The 19,416-nt window shown below is 43.8% G+C and overlaps 1 protein-coding gene across 1 annotated transcript in view; it reads right to left on the reverse strand.

Annotated features, from left to right (window-relative positions):
• Positions 1 to 19,416, reverse strand: part of DNAH14 (dynein axonemal heavy chain 14) — a 296,737-nt gene that overhangs the window by 174,231 nt on the left and 103,090 nt on the right. The window contains exons 27-34 of the mRNA XM_029934922.1: positions 17,374 to 17,627; positions 12,300 to 12,531; positions 11,578 to 11,631; positions 10,058 to 10,203; positions 8,297 to 8,365; positions 7,175 to 7,361; positions 6,281 to 6,357; positions 4,535 to 4,706 (exon numbers count right to left, since the gene is read on the reverse strand). Of these exons, the coding sequence (XP_029790782.1) occupies positions 4,535 to 4,706; positions 6,281 to 6,357; positions 7,175 to 7,361; positions 8,297 to 8,365; positions 10,058 to 10,203; positions 11,578 to 11,631; positions 12,300 to 12,531; positions 17,374 to 17,627 (1,191 nt within the window). The remainder of the gene's footprint in view (positions 1 to 4,534; positions 4,707 to 6,280; positions 6,358 to 7,174; positions 7,362 to 8,296; positions 8,366 to 10,057; positions 10,204 to 11,577; positions 11,632 to 12,299; positions 12,532 to 17,373; positions 17,628 to 19,416) is intronic.

Raw genomic sequence — 19,416 nt, forward strand, 5'->3', positions numbered from 1 at the left:
TTAAACTCAAGAAACTAGAAAAAAGAACAGGAGAACAAATCCAATGAAATAAAGGAATATGTAAATAATGAAGGAAAGAAATCAATCGAACACACACATGAAAAAATAGGGAAAATAATCAAAACGACAAGCTAGCTCTTTGACAAAACTAATTATTTGCAGACCTTAAGGAAGAATGATTAGTAATGAGAAAAAGAAATGACTGTAGAGGAGACAGCAGACTGATGAGAGTAGGAGAAATAAGTTAATGAATTTAGAAACACAGAAATGTTGTATAAAAAGCAGGGAATGTGAAGGCATCACTAAGTAACAGAAAGTTGAAATAGTAGTCAAAGCCTCCCCTTACAGAACCCAGATCCAAATACTTTTACAGTGAGTTTGACCAAAAATCTAAGGAATAGTTCATCTCAATCTTATGCAAGTTTTTTTTCAGAAAACAAGAGAATATTTGTTCTTTATCCTATTTTGAGGAGCTAGTAATAATTTGATTCTACAAACAGATAAGAAGTTATAACAAACAAATAAACTCCTGGGTGATAAATAATCATAAAGTGTAAGTGTACATGTGAAAATCCTAAATGAAACATTAACTATCTTACTCCATTGGTGTATTAAAAAATCACACAGCGGTAAAGTGTGGTGTATCCCAGGGAAGCGGGAGGGATTGCACACCGGGAGAGTATCATACGAAGGAGACACGAGGACTAGAGGGAGGATGTGTCACTGTCAGTGTGATGGAAACCCCCAAGAGAAGACACAAAATCAGAGCTAATTTTGATTAAGAGAATTCAGCATTGTTGCCAGAGTCAAGATGAGCTTCAAATCAAAGGCATTTCAATATGCCTAAAATAAACTACTAGAAATATAAAAATGTGACATCACTTTCACCAAAAACTCTATAACACCAGAAAATAGCTGAGCATGTCGCTAGGCTGTGCCGCAGTGACACAGCTGAGGAGGGCAGGAGGGATGAGGCGGGAGGGGGGCGGGTGCGGGGAGCATAGGAAGTTCACAGAAGCCTCTCGCTCAGTCACCAACACCACTTCTAGTTCACAAAGGTAAAAAAGAAAGGGGGAGGGGCAGGTAATATCACTGTGTAAATTTGGGCAAAGAGACACAAACTAATTTTCCTCATTGTTCATATTAGGGAACTAAAAGATAATTAATAAGTAGGAGAATATGGATCTTCACATAAAAATGTACAAAGTTACCCCTTAGAGTAAAGATATTAACCTGCAGAAACATCAGTAGAATAAAACAAAACTAAAAAACCACTTTTCTCTGTAGAATTTATAAAGTTTGAAAATAAAAACACAGTCCAGAAGTATACAAGGCAAACAAAAAATGGAATTACAGTCCTACCAAAGTGGAATTCAAGCCAAAAAGTCAGTAGACAAGAAATACAAAAGCACTGTGCATTATTATTTTTTAATATTTATTTATTTTTAAGAGACAGAGAGAGACACAGAGCGCCAGCAGGGGAGGGGCAGAGAGAGAGGGAGACACAGAATCTGAAGCAGGCTCCAGGCTCTGAGCTGTCAGCACAGAGCCTGACGCGGGGCTCAAACCCACAAACCGTGAGATCACGCCGAGCCGAAGTCGGACGCTCAACCTACTGAGCCAGCCAGGCCCCTAGCGCTGTGCTTTATTAAAGGCTACAACTCATACAATGACTTGGTGTTGATGTTTATATATCAAACGACATAGTAACAACTAGAAGAAAGCAGAAACTGTAAGCGTAAACATAAATGTGCTAATAGGAGACATTCACTCACTTTTCTGGGCCCAAGGAAAACACGTCTGGCTAGAGGGACACACAACATAATCAATAAGACAGAGAAAATGGGGTTGAGGGTTCAGCTAAGGTACTTTTGTTCTTCCCAAGAGCCCCTGGGGACATGAAGCCACCAGAGCAGCCCTCCCGCCAGCGCTGCCTGGACAGCAGCCCACGGAGAGGGGAGCAGGTGGGAGCTCCTGTAGGTCTTCCCCGCCACCCAGGGCCTTCCCCGGACGCACAGCTTAGGAAGGATCCCCGTGGACCTTACCAAGACCCTGCTGTGTTTGCTGCGACTTGACCAGTCCAGCCTTAGCCTGGAGACCCCAAAGTAGGCCAGCCCTGGACCCTGATGAAGGCATGTGTGTGGGGCCCGCCTCTCTCTGCCTGCATCCTGCCCTGAGGGGCCCTGGAGGCCTGTACAGGGTACTTCCTCCCACACCCGTAATAAGCATCTCGATTTCAGTGTCTCTCGTGGTCTTCTGTTGAACCCTGGCTCCCCCTCCCACATCCTGTACTCCAACTAACAAACGTTAATTTAACAGAGTCATAACAAATGGAGATCAACTGAATTCTGTCTACATTTGCCGTGGATAAGAGAACATACCTTTATTTTTTCATGTGGGAATATTCACAAAAATAACCTATATATTAGGCCGTTAAAAAGTCTAAATTAAATTCTTGAAGGGAAAAAAACCAATGATCATATCCTCTGAACATAATTCAGTAAGGCCAGAAATTAGTGACAAAATCAGAAAATAAAAAGATCCTTTACCTGGAAATTAAAAGCATGAAAAACCTCTTTCTTAAAAGAACACTTAGAAGGGGCGCCTGGGTGGCTCAGGTCATGATCTCACGGTTTGTGGGTTTGAGGGCCATATGGGGCTCTGTGCTGACAGCTCAGGGCCTGGAGCCTGCTTTGGATTCTGTGTCTCCCTCTCTCTCTGCCCCTCCCTACTCACATTCTGTCTCTCTCTCTCTCAAAAATAAACAAACATTAAAAAAAAATGCTTAGGAAAAAAAAGGAAGAATTAGCTATCGAAATTCTGAGGAAAAATGCTTAGGAAAATCCTACCTACCTAAACTTAAACATACATAACTAAAGCAGTGCTTAGATGAATTTACATAGTTTTATGAACTTAAATTAGTAAAAACCTAAGCTTCAGGAGTTAGACATCTTCCTCAAACAGCTGGACAGAGAAAAATAACACAAAACCCAGAGGAATAAAGGAAGACACTTAAAAATATTAATTTGGATATTGAAAGACCAGAAATCAAACAGATGTAGTAAGTAAATAAAAAGCTGTTTTTCTGAAGAAATCGATTAGATAAACTTCTAGGAAATCTATGTAAAGAAGAAAACCCAAATTAAGAAAATAAATGACTGGGCAAATAACGTCAGAAATTGGAAACCGCAAGAGTATTAAGGTAGCGGCTGACTCAGCTCCTTACGGCACATTTGAGCACTGGAACGAAACAAGAATGTCATCCAGTTTAACGAAATTGTCCCAGGAGGGATAGGAAACCTAACAAGACCAGAACCATGAAAACTATCCTGTCATAAAATTCCTGGTCTACTTGGGTTTTTTTTTTTTTTAATGTTTTTTAAATTTATTTTTGAGAGACAGAGAGAAGCAGTGCGAGCAGGGGAGGTTCAGAGAGAGAGGGAGACACAGAATCTGAAGTGGGCTCTAGGCTCTGAGCTGTCAGCACAGAGCCCGATGTGGGGCTCGAACCCACGAACCGTGAGATCATGACCTGAGCCGAAGCTAGACGCCTAACCAACTGAGCCACCCAGGTGCCCCCCCTACCTGGTTTTCAAGGAAAATTCTCCCAAATCTTCCTACATAACCTAACAAATGATCTTCTTTCACTGTTTCCTGTGGCCTTCAAATCATACGTATTTTCTGCCTGTTGGGTATGGAGTTACGAACTTTGCTTATACCCGTATTTAAGGAGCAGATAATTATGAAGGTGTTACAACTACAAACTAGTGAAACTATGTATTGTAAAATAACCTTTAAACAGTGTTCTTACAAACTTGGCAGGGTCCCAAGGAAAGGAATCTGTGGGTTTGACCGCCTGATACCAGATAGAGGCCCAGGAGGAGCCCAAGAACTTGGAGAATCTGGGGCGGAAGAAGGCAGAAGGAGACAGGATGGGAGGTACTGGATGCATGAGCTGGTTGGGCCAGACTGTGAAGGGCAGCGTAAGAATCTACGTCAGGGTAAGTGGCTTTGCTTTGCTGATGGGGTCAAACGTATGTTTTGGAGAGCACTGCTGGCGGCCACAGGTCCCTCATGAAGCCAGAGGCAGGCTCCCAGTATGAGAGCTGTCAAGGTCCCAACAACACTAAGGAAATGACCGTAAGGCTGCAGGTGTAAGAAGGGAAATAGAGGGCTCCACAATCACAATTCCTAATTTTTTACGATCACAAAATATTTACACGTTAAAGTCTTTTTTTCATAATTCTGATCCAAGTTGATCCTTAAAGCACCCCTTTAAAGGAGGAAGAGAAAACATTACCACTCCAAGATGGGAAAACCAGGGAACAAAATATGGGGTCCCTTCTTTGCCTGAAGCTACAGTCTGTTCTTCGTCGAGGCTGTTTTCTCCCAAGGGGAAAATATACGTGCAAGTGTTTTTATCCCCCCCCCAGTTATAACAGGAAGAACTATAATATTTTTAACTTAAATCACATTTTTTGATCATAATCAATATTCATCTAAATCATCTCTGATGATTTTCGAGTCTTGTTACCTCCAAGGCAGCCTGATTTACAGTCAAAACTGTTGCTCCAGGAAAAATGTCTGCTATAATCTTTTCAAAAAGTGGGACATCTTGCGGGAGAAATTTTGGTAAACGAGCTTCTCTAATAGCTTCAATAAGGATCAGACTTTCATCCGTTTCAGAAAGATTGCCATTAGCGTTACTGGCGTGGAAGACAAAACATGTAAAGAGCAGGTTAGCAGTCACGCTCTGCTGATATTCAAGGCCATTCATGATCTTTTTCAGAGATGGGCATCCCCACATCCTTTCCTCCTCCCCCTCACTACAAAGCAGCCATGTGGTGTGTGTGGGTGAGGTTGATCTGGTCCCCAGCTCCAGAGATGGGCCCTGGCTGGTCTCGAACACTCAGGATAATGCCATTCCCCGTCGCCGGAGACGTCAGCTCGCAGGCCATGTAGCTGGGAACAATGGCCAAGACTACGCTACAGTCCCGGTCCTGTGAAGACCTGACGGCTAACATAACAGGTCCAGGGGCCATGCAGGCAAATGGCCGGCTGCCCCTGCCGCTCCTGGTCACTGGCTGTCACCCTTGCCTGAATCCCCTCTGTGCAGATCTGATTTCTTGTCCCACTAGCTTCAGGCTCAGACTGTAGTCTGTCTCTGATTTGCCCAGGCTGTGTGTTCAGGCCATGGCTATAAGGGGGTTTTGAAAGGCAAGAATGGGGCCTAACGAATATTCCTTAAAGGAATATGATCCCAGCTCTGGTCCATGGCAGTCACGAGGACACACGGATCCCAGTGACCCCTGTGTTCAGAGTGGTTCAGGACCCCGATTCAGTGGGGCAGAACACTCAGGGAGCCTTACAAACCACGAGAAAGGGGGCCAACCGAGCCCGGACGGGCAGGGCTGTGGTGCTGACAACACAGAGAAATAAAAACGAAACCAGCATCCTCGGAGCAGACCCCGCCCACCTCTGGATTTTCTGAGAGAAACAGAAAATTCCCTCTATTGTTTAAGTGTTAATTGTCACAAAGGGCTCCAGATGTAAAAGTTGTCACATAATATGTTGCCCCAAACAGCACTTTACACATTTAACCCTTTATTACATATTCTTGTGTATGAATCGGGGAATCGAAAGAAAGAGCTGCATGTGGCCTGATACAACCGTAGAGATGCAAAGGAAGAAGAAGAGTTTCTGTGCAAAGTGTCCTTCCCATCTCGGGCTGACGACGGTCCTGAAATTCTTCATCAGGATGGTGGTAATTTTTAAGTCTTTGATCCTTAATAAAGATACCTAATAGCTAACATTTATTAAGTGCTTTTTAGTGGGCAATTAGCCTATTTTTGTTTTTTTTTTTTAAGCTTTACTTTTGAGAGAGGGTGAATCAGGAGGGGCAGAGACGGCAAACAAAATCCGAAGCAGGCTCCAGGCTCCGAGCTGTAAGCACAGAGGCTGACGTAGGGCTCAAACCTATGAACCGTGAGATCATGACCTGAGCCGAAGTCGGATGCTTAATTGACTGAGCCACCCAGGTGTCCCTAAGATACAGTTTTTTTTTTTTTTTTTAAAGAACAAGTTCTTTGGGGGGGGAAATAACTAGGGATTTTGTGCACTGGTTTCTTCCTCTTCTTTCACATTCTTCAACACCCCTGGATAAAATGTGCTCTGAGAGCTCCCTGTTTTATCCTGCCCTCATTACTTAGATTTTTACAAATTATTGTCCCTATGTTGTACAACTCTCTTTGACCTAACACTCAGTCGAAACTCAACTTACCATTTTAACTCCCATTTCTTCTTTCCAGCCAGTATTAAAATGGTCTTCAGAGACTTCAAGCCAAAATCATAATAAACCTATAAAGCATTAAAATATTGGAATTATTAAGTTTCTCAGGGAAAAATGGGATGACCTGGAAACAAATGTGTATCCTACACAGATAAATCCCTAATCATGTATACTGTGGTGAAAGAGACACGATGTAACTCAAGAAAGCCTCCATTTCTTTCAATACCCTCACTTCCATCCCAGACTGGTGCCCCTAAGCCTCCTTTCTTTTTTCAAGGAAAAGTTTATTTTGAGAGAGACAGAGAGCTCGCAGGGGGATTGTGAGATCATGACCTGAGCTGAAATCGAGAGTTGCACCCTCAACCGATTGAGTCCCCCAGGAGCACCCCTAGGCCTCCCTCTATAAAGCAGGTTTGTTGTCCAAACCATGTTGGGTTACAGATAAATACTCTTTATGCCGGCATAACCCACAACAGTCATTCCCAGACCCTGCTGCTCAGATCGGCAGCGTCAGCAGCGCTTGAGAGCCCGTCAGGACCACAAATTCTCAAGCGCCACCCTGACAATCAGAAGGCCGGTCGTAAAGCTCAGTGATTGGTGTTTTAGCTGGTCCTCCCCCTCATTTCAAAGCACAATTAAGTGTGAGAATCAGTGCTTTCTCTATGCAGAAAGCGGTCCATCAGGATCGTCTCCAGGTCCCAGAGGGAAGGCTCAGAGCCCTGCCCGATTTCACACATCACCGAAGTCCACCCTGGCTCATGAACTTGGTGTGCTAACGGGATTCCAGCTCCATGACTGCCCCAGGTCATCCCTGGGCCAGTACCAAAGGAGTCTCATTTCAAGTCTTACACGATCCCTTTTATTTTGGGGAAAGCAGTTTGTTACCTGTTGTGAGAGCTGTTTCCTAGCTAATTCGTAAACATTAATCAGCTTTCCAGAGAGGGATTTTGCAGATTTGAAGCCGACTGAAAACAGCATTACTTCAGCAATCATTTGATAATGTGGAGCCATCATTGCCACTGGGCGAAACAGAGATTTTAAGTTATCTGGGAGTTCTGCTTGCCCTTTGTACCTTAAGCGGGTGAGACAGAGAAACCAAAAAAAACCCCATTACTTTCCAGTTTTTCTAAAGAGGAATGACACAATATAGTTTTCCTCCAAATAATCTGGTTAGCCTTCTATGTGACCTCTATTTGTTTTTCTTAAATTTTTAATGTTTATTTATTTTTTACAGACAGAAAGAGGCAGTGTGTGGGGGGGGGGAGGGGCAGAGATAGAGGGAATCCAAAGTAGGCTCCAGGCTTCCAGCTGTCAGCCCAGAGCCTGACACGGGGCTCGAACTTACAAATCGGGAGATCATGACCTGAGCCTAAGTGGGACGCTTAACCAACTGAGTCCCCCAGGTGCTCTGCATGACCTTTATCTGAAGACAAATTTGCAAGACAGTTTCTTACTGTACTTTTTGTCTCAAGAGCTTCTGCCTTTACCATCTTTTCTTCCTGTGTCTTGTCCCGTGAGGCCCCACTTCCCCTCAGCCAGGGGCCATCCACATTCCCTGAGCCCGCCTAGCCTCCACTCTTCGTAGCCACCATATTCCATTCCCTCTGCTAGTCTCCCCACCCTCCCTTTTTGGTCTGTCTTCTTTGTGACAAACTGCCAACCTTTTCCTTTCCCTCTGGCTATTCATGAAGTGAAAAAGTCCCTCAGTCAGAAACATCCCTGTGGATAAGTACAGAGCCCTTTAGAAACGTGTGGGTGGAGAGATTCAGGTGCTGGAAGTGAAGGGTAGATTACAAGGTCAGACAACTGCATCATGGCGTGGGCTGGGCGTGGGGAGCTGTGGGGAGGTGAGCACAACCTGCTCGTCCCACTTCCTCTGTGTCCCATGGTCTTTGCAGGCACGACCACTATTTCTTAACCAAACACCTGCTCTCCCATCTCCCCGTGAGATGTAAGAAAAGGATTTTGACCTGTCTCCACTCCCAGCACAGATTAACCGATACTTACTCAGGATTCATGGTGACAAATATTGCACAAGACATATTGATACGAATTTCTTTTCCTTCCAGTACAAGCCTAGAAGACATTGGAAGGGTTTCAGAATGAGCCACCCCCCACCCCCCGCCCATGTGCCAGTTTGGTATGTGGATTATTTTTAGCTGAAAACAAGGAAGGCCCAAAAAACTCATAAGTTTTAACCTCCCCCCTAACTGCTTTTAAGAATTTAGATAGAGGACCTAGTCCAGAAAGAGAGCTGTCACCAGAGACAGCTACAGAGAGCGTGGGCTGGGCGTGGGGAGCTGTGGGGAGGTGAGCACAACCTGCTCGTCCCACTTCCTCTGTGTCCCATGGTCTTTGCAGGCACGACCACTATTTCTTAACCAAACACCTGCTCTCCCATCTCCCCGTGAGTTCTCTTCCTTCCCTCTGAAGCCCCAGGCCCCTTCCCCCTTCTCCTTAGCTCGGGACAGCATACAAACCTTAACCATATTTGAACCTCTCACATCTGTGTGAGGCTCCCCTAGGTATGAAATTAAATTTTTCTGTTAATTTATCTTACATCAGCCAAAAGAACCTAAAAGAGTAAAGGAAAAATATTCCTCCCCTGTACATTATGATTCACCACTAAGAGGACAGTTTTCTCTAAGCCAAAGTCTGTTAAAACTATAAGTGACCTTGGGAACTTTCCTAAGGCTGTTTTACATTTAAATCCAAACAGCACAGACTGGGGAAAACAGCATTAAGAGGGAAAAGAAGAGGCTTATCTTGAGCCCAAATTGCGAGCCCTGCTGGGGTTCATATTTGTTTGATCGTGTGTGAAGTTTTGTGCGGCCTGAGGTTGGAAGGCACCCGCCTGAATGAGCAGATTTAACCGGTAAAAAAACCCTGGGAAACCCTCGGACACAGGGTTCTCCCTTGGTTACACCGTGAAGCAGAGTGGTCACGGCACAGAGAGTTCCTGCTTTAGCCTGGAACCCAGCCCGCCCTCAACTCCCCAATTCAGTAACCTTGGGAACGTTGTGAAGGGGAACCCTCAGCATGGACGTCAGTGCCCTGCCGTCAGCACCAGATGAGGGACCACGGAGAGAATTCCTCTGGTGATTTATGGACATCTAATACTGGGGGGGGGGGTGTCAAAGCAGGAAAGGAAGAACACTGGGAACAAAGCCTGAGGACCCCCATCATTTTTTAAAGAAGTATTAGATTGTAATAGACATTTTAAATCTACAAATCCAATTATGCCCATAAAGTAAATCATGCAAGTTCCTAAATTTACCTGTTGAAAAAGCCATTTTTGCCTGGATTAGTAACATTAGTAATCCGAACAAACAGTATTTTTACAGGATTTTTTCAATACAAATATACTAATTCAGAGTAATGGGCTGAGGGCCGTAGGTGTGTGGCCAGTCTAATTTTATTTTTTAAAAAAGATGCAGAATTAAAAATAAAAGACTTTGGTTTCTTCAAATGAAATAGGTACTAAGAGAATTTAAGCCCTGATGTAAAAGTGATTGGAATATATTTGCCACCTTGTCCTGGGGGCTCTGAAGACTGTTCCAAGGCTGGGAAGGAGCTTGGATCCCTCCCCCCCATATTTGGCATGAAAGTTAGTTTACATATCTTTGCACTTTACTTGACAAGCAAAGGAGACATTCAAGATAAATGTCATTCCTTTTGGTCTGTGTTTGGGGGGGGGGGGGACCAACCCAAATACTGACTATAGAACAAATATTTGATAGAAAGTAAGGAAACGAATTGAACCAATACCTGACCAAATAGCTGTCTTTTGCGGCCTTAATTGTTAGGATCTGCGACGCAATCACAGAGAGGACTCGCACATCAATCCTACTGAACTCGTCCAAACAGCACCATGCTCCCGACTGAACCAGTCCGAGGAAGAGTTTCCCCATGATCTTGAAAAGAATTATTACACGGGTGAACGCTCTCCCAGGGCCAGGGTTCCGCACCCACATTTTGCCTTTTACTCGAACAGGTGCACAGCCTCCAGGCACCAGGCCCATGCAGCAGGTGCTCAACTCTGCAGGGCAGGCCGGTGCTGGGGGTGCTCTGGGGCGTGGGCAGGGTCCCCACGGCACAGGGGGTTGTGGAGGGCAGGCTGCTGCTGTGTGACGCCCTGAAGGCCTGCAGGGGGCTGGCTGGTAATTCTCGCTCCCAGGGAGGCGCTCAGTCTGGAACCTCCCAATACATCAAGGCTGGCCACAGAAACAATGGAAAACTCCATAGGCCCAGCAGAACCTGTGTGGATTCAGACAGGCCAGGGGACCGGAGCGCTGGGGTGCAGGGGACGGGTGCACATGTGGGAGCTCCTCTGGGCATGGCATGGGGATTGGTTCTCCCCAGTGGCTGCAGGAATCACATCGTGTCTTTATTGAAAATTTTGATATTTGATCAATCATGGGGTTTGGGGCACTAATTTTGATTCTAAAGAAGTATTGCATTAAAATATTGTTTATCTTGATTAGCAGGCTTCTCGGCTCCCCCTCGGGTTTTGCGTGGGCAGGTGCCTCAGTCCCCTCGCTCCGCAGCCCCGTTCCCCCCACCCCCTCACCCCACCAGAAGGAGACAAGAGGCTCTGCTTCCTGAGGGTCTTAATGATACCAGTGCAATCAGCTTGTTTAGATCTTACTGATATTTTTGATGTGCTAAGTGAGCACAAACTGAAGAGGCAGGGTCTCACCATAATGGACTTTGAACCGCAAATAAACCGGCAGTAATAAAAGGTAACTGGTTTGAACTTAACATGCAAGACAAAATAAACTGGAGTGTTTCGAAACTTCAAGTACATTTTTGAGAGGCACAGAGGTACACGAAATTTCCACAAATATTTCAGAATGTTATGGGCTACATCTTAGGTTGTGTGCAATCAAAACAAGGCTGACAGAAACTCGTGATCATCCATTACAACTCTGACTCACATTTCTGTGTTAATAGCCACTTTGTTCTTAGTGGTTACCTCTTCAGCAAATAAAAGTATAAGGTTAGAACTTATAAATTTACATTAATAAAGCGGTACTCTTAATTTCTTTATATATTCACGTCCCATAACAGATTTTGTTTGGAAAGATACTCCATCAAAATGTTTGAAACCACTGTCTTAAGTAGTTCAACTGCATAATGTTTTAAGTCGCAATTACATTAATTTAAAAGAAGAACATTTGCAGTTGTTAATGTCTCTTTAAGAGAACCATTTTCCTTGTTCTATCAATCCTCAGCGAACTATTTATGTGTACGGTATTTTTTTCTGCATATATATGAATAGATTTTACCTTATAATCCAAATCCTCAAAACAGTTGAACACCACACAATGTTTGCCTAAGGCCTAAGAAACAAAAACATTATTTTAGTATATTTCTTGACATCTGACACAAAATGCTAACGCTAAAACTTCTGGTAATAAAATGCCTTTACTCTTCTGAGAAAACATTGCAATATAAGCATGAATTACCTACCAAATTTAGAAATACACAAAACCTCGTCAATTTGTTAAGTTGATTAGTACACGGAACACTAAGGCCCTGTTTTTTAAAACACACCAACTAGTAACTAAGAAAAAAGCATTCCAATGTCATTCCAGGGGCCTCACACATCCTCTGCGTTCATCAGTCACTTCTCTGTCTCTGATCTCCTTCATTCACACACATACACACACATGCACACACATACACACACAATGCTATTAGTTACAAAGACTACATAAAAGTCTGTGAGGGGGGGCTCAAAAAATGTATCACCCTTAAAAGAAAGGGGACAAGACCACCATTCACATCCTCAGTACAGTGGAATCCCAAACGCGAGGCTCACTGGGTTCCCAGAGAGGCCAAGTCCCAGTGCACTGTGGACACTTAAAAATTAAAGGATGAATTATATGAATTAATGAGAGTGGCGAGGTGTCTGTTAATTGTTAGGAACATCTCAATAGCAGGAACGGTGTAAATTTAGGATCCTGTTAAAGTCTGTGTATTTATTCTGGATACAGAAACCACTTACTTTTGCTAGATCTTTGACACTCGCGGTTTTGCCCGTGCCGGTGGGCCCAGCAGGGCAGCCTCCGAGATTCAGGAGCAGAGCCGCCGTGAGCGTGAGCCAACACCTGCTGGTGAGGGGTGTGAGGACCAGCCTGGGGGCACAGCCCAAGTACTCATAGCCGTACGTGAAGCTGGCATCGCCTTGAGACACGCAGCACAACTTTTGTTTTTCGTTCCACTGATACTGCAAATGCCTGAAAATGGTATTTTAAATGCTGGTGTTGTTTGGGTAAAATTGTTTTTAGTTTTTTGCACATGTAGAAACTTTAAATAAAGACTAAAAATGGGATGCTGACTAAAAACCAAATACAAACATTAAAATACAAATGGCAAGAGTTATGGAGAATTCAACAATGACATCAGACAGGAAACATGAGGACTCAGAACTTTACAAGCTATGAGCACGTTCCTGGCGAGGAAATCGGCCTTGCGGAATCTTGCTGCCTGGTGGGATGCGGGCAGCACTAATGGAGGATTCATAGAAGAATCAGCCCTCTGAGGTTTATTACAGTTCTCAGCATAAACGTGGCTGAAGACATTACTCATTGTTACCAAGACCCTTACTATAAGGGTACCTTTGTTCTTAGTATCAAACAAAACTATTGTATTTATCTTACGACCCCATCAATTGTGTGATAACTAAATCTTCTCTTCTATAAGAGGCTCTGAGTAAAACTTGTGACGCATCTATAGCTTTACAGGATGTGTTCTTCCCCACCCCATTTTTATCGAGATATCGGTATACACCTCTGTTAGTTTAAGGTATACACACAATGAATGATTTGATACATGTACACAGTGTGAAAGAAATACAATAAACTTAGGAAACATCCCTTGTTCACATAGTTATGAATTTATTTTTCTAGTGATGACATCATTTTAAGATCTTCTGTCAGCATCATTCCAATAAATTAGGTGCCAGGCTATCCATTGCAGCCCGGAACGCATTTATCTTATAACTGGCAGTTGGCACTTTGACCTCCTTCATCCGTCATCCACCCCAGCTCCATTCCCGGCCTTTGGACACCCCCAATCTCTTCTCTGTTTCCATGAGTTCAGTGTTTTGGGGTTTCCCATATAAGTGGGGTCAGAGATTATCTGACTTGTTTCATTTAGCGTAATGCCATCAAGGTCCAACCATGTTGTAGCAAATGGCAGGATTTCCTTCATTGTTTATGGCTGTGTGACATTCTATGCTATACATGGTCCACATTTTCTTTTTAAAAATTTTTTAAATGTTTATTTTTGAGAGATACAGAGACAGAGAGAGAGAGGGGCAGAGTGTTAGACACACAGGATCTGAAGCAGGCTCTGAACTGTCAGCACAGAGCCCGATGTAGGACTCAAACCCACAGACAACGAGATCATGACCTGATCCCAAGCTGGTCACTTAACCAACTGAGCCATCCAGACGCCCCTACATTTTATCCATTCATCAGTTACTGAATGTCTTTTATAACTAACGGTACAATGGACATGGGGTACAAATATCTTTTCGAGATAGTTATTTCATTTCTTTAGGGAAAATACACAGACATGGAATGGCTGGATCACACAGTAGTTGTATTTTTAATCTTCTGAGAGACCACCATCCATTTCCATAGTAGGTACACCAATCTATATTTCCATCAACAGTGTATGTGTTTTCTGCACTGCCATTCCACAATTTGTTACTTCTGGTCTTTCTGGAAATAGGCATTGTGACAGGTGTTGAGGTGGTATCTCATTGTGGTTTTGATTTGCGTTTCCTTGGTGATGAATCGCGCTGAACAGTTTTTCAAGTAACTGTTGGTCATCTGCATTTCTTCCTAGACTGCATGTCCATTCAGTTCCTCTGCCCATTTTTTAGTCAAAATATTTTGTTTTGCTATTGAGTTGTAGGAGTTCTTTATATATTTTAGATATTAACCCCTTATTAGATTAATGGTATATTTTCTCTCATTGCATAGGTGACCTTTTTAATGTACTGATGGTTTTCTTTCTTGTGCAGAAGCTTTTGGTTTAATGTAGACTCATTTGTTTATTTTTGATTTTGCTTCCTTTACTTTTGGTGTCAAATCAGAAAAACTGTTGCCAAGAGCAATAACAAGGAATTTACTGCTCATGTTTTTGTGTAGGAGTTTTATGGTTTTATGTCTTACGTTCAAGTTTTGAATCCATTTCAGTTGATTTCTGTGAGTGGCATGAAGTAAGGGTCCATTTTTATTCTTTGCATGTAGCTGTCCAGCTTTCCAAACACCATTTATTGATGAGACTATCTTCCCCATTGTCTATTCTTGGCTCTTTGTCACAGAATATACATATATTTCTGGCTTTCTGTTTTGTTCCATTGGTCTGTGTCCATTTTTATGCTAATACCATCATGTTTTGATTACTGCAGCTCTGTAATGTAGCTTGAAATCAGGAAGTGTGACACCTCCTTCTCTGCTCTTCTTTCTCAAGTCTGCTTTGGATATTTGAGGTCTTTTGTGGTTCCACACAAATTTTAGGATTTTGTTTTCTATTTCTGTGAAAACTTCCATGGAATTGAGAAAGTCTGCATTGAACCCACAGATACAAGAGTAGGGACATTTTAACCATATTATTTCCCTTCAACCCTTGATCATGAGTTATCTTCCCAGTGATTGGTGTCTTCTTCAATTTCCTTCATTAAAGTCAGAAGAGTTTGCAGTGTAGATGCCTCACTTCCTTGGTTAAATGTGTTCCTAAGTATTTTATTCCTTTGGCAACTGTAAATGGGACTGTTTTATTTTTCTTTCTGATAGTTGACTGTAAGTGTATAGAAATGCAACTGATTTTCATATACTGACTTTGCCACCTGCAGCTTAACTGAATTCCTTTATTAGGACTATTGGTCTGTGGCGTCTTTAGGGTTACCTACATAGAACATGTCACCTGCAAACAGTTTTATTTCCTTCCTTTCCAATTTGGATGCATTTCATTTCTCTTTCTTGCTCAACTGCTCTAAGACTTGCAGTACTATGCTGAGTAAAATGGGGAGAGTGGCATCCTTGTCTTGCTCCTGATCTTGAAGAAACAGCTTTCAGCTTTTCACTGTGAGTATGACATTAGCTGTGGGCTCATCACATACCGCTTTCATTGTGTTGAGGTAAAGGAATGCTAAATGAAAGTAAAGAGTAATTTGCTGTCCTCAGACCCAGCATTTGTTTTATGATTCAAGTACTAAATCATAATTTTAGTAGAATTGTAATTCTCATGGCTTTATCCCCCATGAATCCTCCCTTAGAACAGAGGTTCCCAAACTCTCTTGACTTACTGCACACGTAGTGTATCAGCAAATTTTTCCTGATTATCATAGACCAAAATAAGTATTTCACAGTTCATTTCATTAATTTTTAGTTCCAAAGCAACTTAAAAGGTATTTTTGTCTAAATGACTTGGTGTCTTATTTTCAAAACTATATACGAATAAACTGAAAGAAAATCATTTTAAAAACTTAGATTTTTTTTTAATTTTTAGAGAGAGAGGGAGAGAACACAAGTGGAGGAGAGGGGCAGAGAGGGAGAGAGAGAAAGAGAGGGAAGAAGAGAGAGAAGGAGAGAGAGACACGGGGGAGGGGGAGAGGGAGAGAGGAGTCTCTTTCTCCACACTAAGTGTGGAGCCTGAAGCAGGGCTCAACCCCATGACCCTGGGATGACCTGAGCCAAAAGAGCTTCTCCAACTGTGTTACCCAGGTGCCCCAGAAGAAAATCATCTTTATTTCATTGTTAAATAATCAGTTACTTACTAATGGGATATGTGTACGTGTTGCACACTGCACAATTTCTCAAACCTTAGAATCAGATAGTATAGTGCCAGTCTTGTTTTCTATGCCATGTTAATTTTAATTTAGCACTTACCTTTTTTTTTTTTTAATCAGGGAAACAGTCCAAAACCTTCACCTTTGCAAGGAGAAGAAATCACTGACAGGTTGTAGCATGGTCTAACGTTAAACCTGTCAGTTTCTCTGAGTTACTAGTTTGCCTGTGTCTGACAAGCATTCTGTATCCCTCTGAGTCCTTCAAAAGTTTAACAAGTTTTGTTCGTGGTGTCCTGTGAGTTCCCTGTGGTACCTCGGGTCACGTTGGCATGTAATTTGGGAAGTGGGGCCCTAGAATCACAGGTGCTCACAGAGTTTACTGGAGTCACGTCTTTTCCACGTTTCTTTTCTACGTATGCTCTTTCATCCTTCGTTTTCACTCTCCAAGAGTTACTAGCAAAGTAACGAAGACATACCAAATTCTGGGGGATAGTTCATAAAGATGACACGTTTCCTTGGCAATACACTTATACACCTGCAGGCAGATGAACACCTAAGTATGTGTCAAAGAATGAATTCAGCTAAAATCTACTCAAGTGGTGGTAGTCAAACACATCAGCCTCTCTGCTCCATTTTCCCTAGAGTTTAAAGGAAACTGTCACATCAAAAATTAGGAAATTTATACTAATGCAGAATTTCTTAACAATGAACTTTTCTTGAGAATCAAAGACCCTACGCTTTTCCATGAACAGAGGAAACTTTAGAGAAAAATGCGATCTGAAGTTTGAAACTTCATATTTATTATAGGACTTATATGCCTGATCTCTTCTCCCCAAAGCTGGTGCCTCTTCCTACAGCTGCATTTGCACACAAAACACCACGTATGTGTGAGTACACACTACCAGGCTCCTGGTGGGAGAACCGGGTTCTGAGTTAGCGACCTGACTTGTGTTCCAGAGCCCACAGTGCATGGCGGGGCCGCAAGGCTGTCGCTGCCCACTGAGACCCGCCCTCTGGCTGGACGTCAAGGGAAAATGCCACCGCCAGGCCAAGGAGGCGAAGCAGAACGAGGCTCGAACACGGAAGAAAGACAGCGGAAAAGAGGAGCGGCAGAGGCGTGCGGTATCCAAACCGACACGGTTCGCTCAGAACTTCTGTACGTCCTGGAAAAGCAAACGTCAGGGCAGACAAAACTGGAGGCAGAGAATTAATTTACCTCGGGGCAGCCCTGGGACGAGTCCTGTAGGTGGAGTTACGATCGATCGCGTCTGCTCACCTGGTCCACTCAAAGTCGTCGGCGCTGAAGACTCCTTTCAGCAGCAGGTCCCTCACTGTGTCCCTGCAGTGGACGTACAGCGTGAGCAGCGCCCCCAGGACGGCTTTTGTGCGCGCACTCCCCGTATCCAGCGCCACCAGCTCCGAAATGTCCTCCAGGTGACTCATCAGACCGGCACGGACTTTCTCCAGCGCTTCTCGCGAACGGGAACTCGCAAAACTTCTGACGCAATCGCTAGAGAACATGATCTGGCTCTGACAAGGAGATCAATAGCATAAGCAAAGAAGAAACTTTGTGAGACTAGATGTTTTCATGGTGCGTGAGTGTGCGCGGCTTACACACTCGCATGTGTCTGAGCATTACACACCGAACTTTGCTTAATGCTTGTGGGGGTCCTGAAATATATTCACCGTCAATATTTATACTTTTGAAATCTTGTATTCTTATTTATTTGAGAAAGAGGAAGAGAGACAGAAAGAGAAAGCATGAGTGAGGAAGGAGCAGAGAGTGAGGGAGACGCAGAATCCCAAGCAGACTCGACTCTGTCAGTGCAGAGCCCAACACAGGCCTTGAACTCATGAACCACGAGATTGTTTCCTGAGCTGAAGCTGGACACTTAACTGACTGAGCCACCCAGGTGCCCTGAAATCTTGTATTCTTAACCATCATTACTAGACTGAGTAGTAACCCAAGGACAGTAATAATGGTAGAAAACCCCAGCATGAAATGAGTATTGTTTCCTCAGGTGAGCCCAGAAATACTAGTCTTAGAATATGGCGTCTGCAATCATAATTTTCAGAAACTCTGTATAACTTCCGTTACTCGATCCATCTTCGGACACCCACTCTTCCCATAAATGCCAGAGTTGGTTATTTATTTATTTATTTATTTATTTATTTATTTATTTATTTATTTATTTTTGAGAGAGGGAGACAGACAGACAGACAGCACAAGCAGGGGAGAGGCAGAGAGAGAGGGAGACACAGAATCTGAAGCAGGCTCCAGGCTCTGAGCTAGCTGTCAGCACAGAGCCTGACGCGGGGCTCAACCCCACGAACCATGAGATTATGACCTGAGCCAAAGCTGGACACTTAACCAACTGAGCCTTCCAGGCGCCCTAATTACAGAGCTGTTTTAAGACAGCTACTGGATTAATGTCACATTGACCTGGAGGTCACTGGAGGAGACACGTCAGGATGCCTGTAGGTTTCTGTCTCATAATTGGATACATCATGATTTCAGTCACTAGGATAGTCCCACTGAGGGACAAGTGTGCTGTAGGTGAGAGGGGGCAGGGAATGCATCTCGGGATTTAATGAATTTGAAGCATCTGAGAAACATGTAAGTAAGCCTACAAAGAGATAAACACTGGAATAATTGTCAGAGGTGACATGTATAGTGGGGAGGGGTGGGGACTTTTGCCCAGAGCAAGGTCAGAGGGTAGAGGATGGGCCACCTGATGCATCTGACCATGCTGCTGGCTGACTTTCGTCAAGGACGTGGTAGGCCCACAGCAGCAGGTCCACGGGAGGCTGGACGCCGAGGCTTGGGAAGAAGGCAGGAGCGAGTCTGGGCAGGGACTGTTGTCAAGGCCATGGCACTTAGCAGAGTGATAAGCCACCGCATTGCTGTATTTGAGGCATTTATTCAAGATTCCCAGCTTTAGGAGAGAGCGTCCCATGGGCCAAGCCCCCTCCCTGGGCTGCAGCAGTGTAGAGGGAGGAGGACTGGCAAGGTGGACTGGGAGCAAGACCTGCATTTATTTATTTAGCTGGATGGAAGGCAACTCTCAATTGCTATGGCTTGGATTAGTCCGCACTGGAATTCTCTCAGTGGCCCGAGGGTGTGGATATCTCATCCAGGCGTCTGCGGGGAGGAGGCTGCTAGTCAAGTCACACACGTAGGAGAAGGGGAGGCTGTCAACTGTACAGGGGAGAGGAGATCGGCAGGAGGCAGACCGGGAGGAAATGTGGCAAAGTCTGCTCAGGTTCAAGCCTATAATAAAGTATTTCTGGCAACAACATAGCCTGCTTCTAACTGTTC

This window comes from Suricata suricatta, chromosome 3 (genome assembly GCF_006229205.1).
Source record: "Suricata suricatta isolate VVHF042 chromosome 3, meerkat_22Aug2017_6uvM2_HiC, whole genome shotgun sequence".
In the NCBI taxonomy this organism is placed as follows: domain Eukaryota; kingdom Metazoa; phylum Chordata; class Mammalia; order Carnivora; family Herpestidae; genus Suricata; species Suricata suricatta.